At 37.2% G+C, this 7,639-nt stretch overlaps 1 protein-coding gene across 1 annotated transcript; it reads right to left on the minus strand.

The window, feature by feature from the left end:
* Window positions 1-559: 559 nt before the first annotated feature.
* Window positions 560-2,947, minus strand: LOC121008468 (protocadherin gamma-B5-like). Its single transcript, XM_040441087.1, has one exon. The coding sequence runs from the start codon at window positions 2,945-2,947 to the stop codon at window positions 560-562; it is 2,388 nt and encodes a 795-aa protein (XP_040297021.1).
* Between the last annotated feature and the right edge of the window lie 4,692 nt (window positions 2,948-7,639).

Genomic DNA, 7,639 nt, shown 5'->3' on the forward strand with positions numbered 1-7,639 from the left:
GTGATCTACTCATTTTAATAAAAGGGGTTGTCCTAGAGGAAAAAGTGGTAAAAGGCAGTGTAGTCTTTAGATAACAAATCAATGCATTCTCACAAGTTCCATTCTCCTTTGCTATAGTATTGCTACTCTAATCCTCACCAATGCAGCGATGATGTCATCTTCTGGGCTACAATGATGATGTGTCCATATACAGCACAAGACTGCTGAAGCCGGGATTTTGGCTGCAGTGGTCTGGAATAGTATGTCAGCATTTCAGCACTGGGGACAGGTAAAGTAAGTCCAGCCAAAAAGTGTCACAGCAATAGAGTGTGTGTGTGGGGAATGGGGGGGGGGGGGGGCTAAACTGGTGTGGCTTTTATTTTAATATTTAAAATATAATATAAATAATAATAATATTATATTGATAACACCTTTCCTTTTTACTTGGAAAAAAAAAACACCTTTACATTTGGAAACAGCAAATTTCAAACTATGTAATTGTTCTTTAAACAATGTAACTATAATATTAGCAAATGAATAATAGCGATAACATTACACTGCATAATATACACTAACTGCATCATACCTCAACATTGTTGCTTGCTGATGAGCTGTCATTTATTGAATCAATTGCAGGAGCCACAATTTCAGTATCTATGAGATTGTCTGTGGGGACGCTTTGCACTGGTTTCAGATAAGCAATTTCATTCTGCTTTGAGTCCAGAGTCACACACACATCGTATGAGAATGGGAAAGGTAAACTTGCATCACTGATCTCAGAAGGATATCCCAGCGTAAACTGAGGATACACATTTCTGCTTAAAGCATCAAAAGATGTTGAACTATATGTTTTCTTGCACTTAAAGATGACTGTGATCAGCACTATCACAATAAACAACACAGAGATGAGGGCTATAGATATGACAAGGTAGAATGTTGCATAAGATGCAGTTGATGAGTTATTGGGTTGGTGTCTTATTTCTGGAGCAACTTGTTGAAAATTCTGAGCCACCACCAAGTTCAAAATGACTGTAGATGACAGAGATGGAATTCCATTATCCTTAACCAGGACCATAAGTTTTTGTCTCAAGAACTCCATATCTGGAAGATCTCTTCCGATCCTGATTTCACCAGTGTATTGGCCAATGGTGAATATAGATGGATCAGGAACCTGAATCAGGTGATAGGAGAGCCAGGCATTGTGTCCAGAGTCAGCATCCACTGCAATAACTTTGGTGACTAGATAACCTTTCTCAGCAGAGTGAGGAATAAACTCAAATAAGGCTGATCCCTCCGTGTCTGGTGATGGATAGAGAATCTTAGGAGCATTATCATTCTTATCAATGATACATATCCTCACTGTGACATTACTGCTTAGAGGAGGAGATCCGCTGTCTTTAGCCATCACCTGGAACTGAAATTCCTGCAACTGTTCATAGTCAAAAGATCTCTGGGCATAAAGAACTCCAGTCATTGAGTTAATGGAAACATATGAGGAGACTGGAATGTCATAAATTTTTCCATTAATGATAGAATATGTGACTCTAGCATTCTCATTTTCATCCAGGTCAGACACATGGACATCCTGTATTGATGTGCCAGCTGGGGTATCCTCTAGAACATAATAAGTATAAAGGGATTTTCCAAAAACTGGTGCATTGTCATTCATATCTGACACAGTAATATGAACAGTTTTTTTAGTTACCATTGGAGGAGAGCCTTCATCTTCTGCTATGATTGTGAGGTTATATTCTGGGGTTGTTTCTCTGTCAAGTGGACCTATAGTTATAAGCTTGTAATAATTATTGGATGATGGAATTAATTTAAGTGGCTTTATATATATTATTTGGCAGTTCACTTCTCCATATTTCCCAGAATCCAAATCCTTTACATTAATTAATGCTATAAGAGTCCCAGGTGCAGAATTCTCTGGAATTGGCGTAAACAGTGATGCAATTGTTATCTCAGGTGCATTGTCATTAAGATCCACAACTTGTATGAAGACAGAACATTGTGTTACTAGGCCTCCACCATCAGCTGCTTCTACAGTCATCTCAAAAGTCGGAGTTTCTTCATAGTCCAGTCTTCCTATTGTGTTAATGACACCAGTTTGCGAATTAATGGTGAAGACTTGTTGAGCATTCTCAGACATATGACTAAATAAATATGATATTTCTGCATTGGGTCCTTCATCTTTATCACTTGCATTCAATTGTAAAACTATATAACCAATGGGTAAGTTTTCTTCTAAGTCGAGTTTATACTTTTTTTGACTAAATATTGGATAATTATCATTTACATCCTGAACAAAAATCTTGATAACTAAAGTTCCAGTTTTCATTGGTTTGCCGCCATCATTTGCAGTTAAAATTAATTCATATTCTTGTTGCATCTCCCGGTCTAGAGGTTGTACTAAGATAACTTTTGGAGACTGATTTTCTGACTCAGATATTTCGACCAAGGAGAAATATGGGTTAGGGCTTAAATTATAACTCTGCAAAGAATTGGTGCCTAAATCTGGATCTCTTGCATTCCCAAGGACAAACTGTGTTCCAGGCAAAGCAAATTCACTAATTCCAATACTAAAAATATCTTTAAAAAAACTTGGTGGGTTATCATTTATATCTTGGATTTCAACTTTAACAGAGTAAACAGTTACTGGATTTTCTGCTAATATTTCAAGATTTAGAATGCAGTTCTGCTCTGACCCACATATCGCCTCCCTGTCTATTCGGTCAATGACATATAAATTGCCATTTTCTATGCTGATATTGAAATAATTTCTATTGTGTTGGGAAATAATCCTTAAATTCCTCATTTTGAGATTACTGCTATTCAATCCCAAATCTTCTGCAACATTCCCAACAACAGAATTCAGCTTCAGCTCTTCTAGAATTGAGTAGTGGAATTCATTAGAGGCAGCAATAGAAAATAAAGAAAAGTAGAAAAATAGTACTTGCCACGCCATGTCCTATGTATAGTAAAATATGGAATCCTCGCAGCTGCTCTCTTAGCATTCAAATAAAAAAGTAAAACTGAAATATAGTATCCAAACACAAAATGGGGGAGAATTAGAGACCTGCTTCTTGTTCAGATCTGCAGTGTCTGTATACTAGACAATATTCACTAGCTCCACATGCTGTTCAGATGACTTCTTTGTAGTGTTAGGCAACAGCACCATCATGTGCTTAAAATTTGGAATTGCAATTTATCTTTTAGTTCACTAAAACATTTGAGGTTTTTTTATAACCTCATTTATGTAAAATAAAAAAAGATAAATATGTATATACAAGTGTATAACTTAATAAATAACATAAAATAAGGCCGTTTAACCCCTTCAGGACCCTGCCATTTTTCACCTGACCAGGTCATTTTTTGCAAATCTGACATTTGTCACTTTATGTGGTGATAACTTTAAAACGTTTTTACTTATCCAAGCCATTCTGAGATTGTTTTCTCATCACATATTGTACTTCATGACAGTGGTAAATTTGAGTCAAAATATTTCATTTTTATTTATAAAAAATACCAAATTTACAAAAATAAATTAAAAAAAACACAATTTTCAAAATTTCTATTTCTCTGCTTTTAAAACAGATAGTGATACCTCCTAAAATAGTTATTATGTAATTTCCCATATGTATACTTCATGTTTGGATCATTTTGTAAATTACATTTTCTTTTATTTTTGGGGCAGTTTAGAAGCAAATCTTGAAATTTTTCAGAAAATTTCCAACACACACCTTTTAAAGGACCAGTTCAGGTCTGCAGTCACTTTGTGAGGCTTAAATAATATAAACCACCCATAGCCCCATTTTAGTAACTACACCCCTCAAGGTTTTCAAAACTGATTTTACAAACTCTCTTAACCCTTTAGGTGCTCCACAAGATTAAAGGAAAATGTAGATAGAATTTCAGAATTTCACTTTTTTAGAAGATTTTCCATTTTAATCCAATTTTCCAGTAACAAAGCAAGAGTTAACATCCAAACAAAGCTCAATATTTGTAAAGGGATCTTTATTGAATAAAATAAATTAACAATAGAATATCACAAATATGGCAATAGAATATCAGCAATAGTTGGTAGTAATATTTAACTCAGTAATGTCATAAAACCTAAAACACTTGGAAGAAGGAAATTGCCAGACTGAGGAGGCTTGGATACTATCATATGAATATTGAATTACTAAAGAAGGAAACTACCACTACACGGAAGACGTCTGGTTTCAAACACAAGACCACGTGTATCCAGCAGTTCGTTTGGCGCTAAATTCAAATTTGATCAAACAGCCCTTGAGACCGGAACATTAACCTTCATAGAAAGTGGACCGAGTGGAGGGCTTACAGTCCAGCTAAAAAACCTCCTGGTAAGACTGTGCATACTCCATTTAAAACTAAGCGATCGCTTTCTAGCCAAATACAGCGGGACGCCGCTGTCTGTATGAGCAGGTGGAACGTCGTCTTATACATTATCGACTTCCATCTGTGTTTCGAATTTTGGTCACTAAATGAATGTGTGTTGAGAACTGGTCATGAGCTGGCACTTATTTTGAATATTCGGTAGAGATCGATAATTCTCATTTGTGACTTCTCATCTTCAGCAATTTTTATTGAATATTTTATTATCGAATATTTTACATCGAAGAACTTTTATCGAATATTACCATCGAACATTATTATCGAATATTTATGATCGACTACCTTTCATGATTATTATTGCTTTTAGGATCGGAGACCTCACATTATTGCCTTTTAGATTTTATTTGATTATTGGGATCTGTATATGCATGTATGTTTTTACTGTTTTAGGTTTTATGACATTACTGAGTTAAATATTACTACCAACTATTGCTGATATTCTATTGCCATATTTGTGATATTCTATTGTTAATTTATTTTATTCAATAAAGATCCCTTTACTAATAGAGAGTGCCCCACTACTATCTATTTATTGTACTTACCTTTTGTCAGACTGGGTGTTGTCTGTCAGTTGGAGCACCTCTGCGAGATTACCCCTCATTCTAGTGCAACATTTTCCTGTATTAATTAAAACTCAATATTTATTACCCTAAATCTGTAGTTTACATAAACACCCCATATATGGTCTTAAACTGCTGTAAGGGCACATGGCAGGGCGCACAAGGATAGTGATGGCCTTGCGGTTCGCCCTGCGGCGAACTTTGCTCATTCGCGATTTGCTGAACATGCAAACATATGGCGATATTCGCGCCCGCCATATTCTTTTACATTGTGAAGAACTTTGACCCATGACACATCCATCAGGTGGTACAAGACAGCCAATTAAAAAGTTTCAGCACATAGACATACCCCCTACCTTATAAATAGACCCAATCTGGCCGCTATTTTACATTCAGTCTTTTGTCAGTGTAGGGAAAGGTTGCTGTGTGGAGCAGGGACAGACTGTTAGGGACGAAAACGCTATCAAATAGGTCCACAAAAGTCCTTTTAAGGACTGGTATAGGTGTGCAGTGCAGAGGGGTGTAATATACTTATAATATACTTTCTAACATAGAAAGCATATTATAGTGGATTTGTATTGTGCAGCAGTGGTGAGCGGTTCTGCAGCGATACTGCAGCTGCACAGAGTGACAAACGCAATTAGAAAAAATTATTATAACTGGTGTGATATACCAGTTGCCCCCCCAAAAAACTGATAGAAGCGGGGTGTTATATACCAATAATATACTTTCTATATAGTGTCTGACTGCCAGGTGTAAACTGCGTCTTTTTTATAGTCGTCGGAGTCACGATTCCACTTCGACCTTTTGCCTTCCTCCAACTCCATTTTAGCTCGTGCCACATGAGCCAATACGTTGTCACTGAATAGTGAATAATCATCTGCAGACATAGATGACCGTAGTGTAAGGTCAATTTCCGCCGTATCATTGGCAATGGTGGTTAATTCCTGTTGGAGGTACTGGATATTCAACAGGATAAAATCTAGAGAATATCTGTTAGATAATGCTTCAAACTTCTTACAAAACAATGCATTATGAGAAAATAAATTGGGTCTCAAATTGGACCTCATGCCACGTGGAATCCTCTGCACCTTGAAGTATTCACCAAGTGTGGTCATATGCAGGCGTAGTGAAGCCGTCTTTTTGGATAGAAACCTTAAATCTTTTTTTGAGCTCATGGATAGAGGGAGTGTTTAGAAAAGCAGCATCTCCCCCAATGTCATGCAATATGCGATCAGTCTCCTCCTGGAAGTACATAGAGCCACATGGAAAGTCAGTCTCCGTCATGATAAGATAATTGTCAAAGACAGTATCCAAAAATATAAAAATTAGTCCGTGCTCAGCCATCAAGCGGTATATAAAAGAGAAAATAATGGCGGCACCGGAGAAAAGCAATGTGGGTGCTAAGTCCAGGGATGTAGCTGCTTACCCCAAATGAACGCTTTGTTCCGTGTATTTTGAAATAAAAGGAATCCGGGTCTGAGACCCACCGGACGTCTTCCTCTTCAGGAGACTCCTCCTATCCAAACTATGAACCTTGTTGATATGGGAATCGAGTAATTGGGTAGGATACCCCCTTTTAGGTGATGATCTCATGGGGGATTGATGGGCTACATATACTGTATGATGACCGCGACGGATCCCGTTGTGGTCACCATTGTATTCTGCCCGCATGGGAGGTGGATTTGTATCTCTGTTGAGCTGCAGCCTCTCCCTTGTCCCCCATGGATCTACGCCATAGTACAAGGCATATTTTCCGTGCTGCGCTGTCCTGTCTATTTCTTTACATGGACATGCGCACACACAGTGTTGGGATACTTTGACCTTTTGTAAAATGGCCGACCAAGCTACTCAGCAGTTGTGCGCATGCTCCCGCAACGACTGGTGATGTCATCATGCTGTGACTCCGACGCTTCTTGGTGCCTGGGCAGTGTCTCCATCCGAACGCTGGATCCGGCGGCATGCGACATGTTTGGCACAGGGAATAACGCTGGGTATGTCATCGCTTTCCCCTCCCCTTTGCAGCATCATCTTCTCTTGTTTCTCCCACTTTGTGTGCACCTGTACTCACTTACCAATTATTGCACTTTATGGTATAAAATATATATACCTCTTACTCTAATTTTGTTATAACATTGATGCGATTTTTCGCCTATGGGTATTACACATTTGTTTATGTACTTTGACTTTATATATGCACTTTTGCACTTTATTTTTATATATTGTTGTTGATTGATTGTATTGTGATGTAATGGGGGTTGGCCTATATATACCCCAGCATACACTGTGTTCATTGCTTGAAAAAGGCTCTTGTATGAGCTGAAACGTTGCCATCCACATGGGTGAATAAACACCATTGCTTTTTACCTGGAGTGCTGTCCGTCTTTCATCACTATATATATATATATATATATATATATATATATATATATAAGAGATAACATGCTTTCATATATTTTATAAAAAAATATTGTTAGAAATTTATCAAATATTTTTTGATTAAAAGGTTTCCTTAAAATTAAACAGTAAGGTTATCTCATATATATATATATATATATATATATATATATATATATATATAAAGAATTTCCGTCTGTCTGGACATCTGTCTGTTCTTTATGCGCGACCAAACGATTGGACCGATCTTCACCAAATTTGGCGCCCAGGTACATCAGGTGTCT

This window comes from Bufo bufo, chromosome 1 (genome assembly GCF_905171765.1).
Source record: "Bufo bufo chromosome 1, aBufBuf1.1, whole genome shotgun sequence".
Lineage (NCBI taxonomy): Eukaryota > Metazoa > Chordata > Amphibia > Anura > Bufonidae > Bufo > Bufo bufo.

Bases quoted from the DNA above. Each gene is read 5' to 3' on its own strand.
- LOC121008468 (XM_040441087.1), bottom strand. From the start codon at position 2,947: ATGGCGTGGCAAGTACTATTTTTCTACTTTTCTTTATTTTCTATTGCT.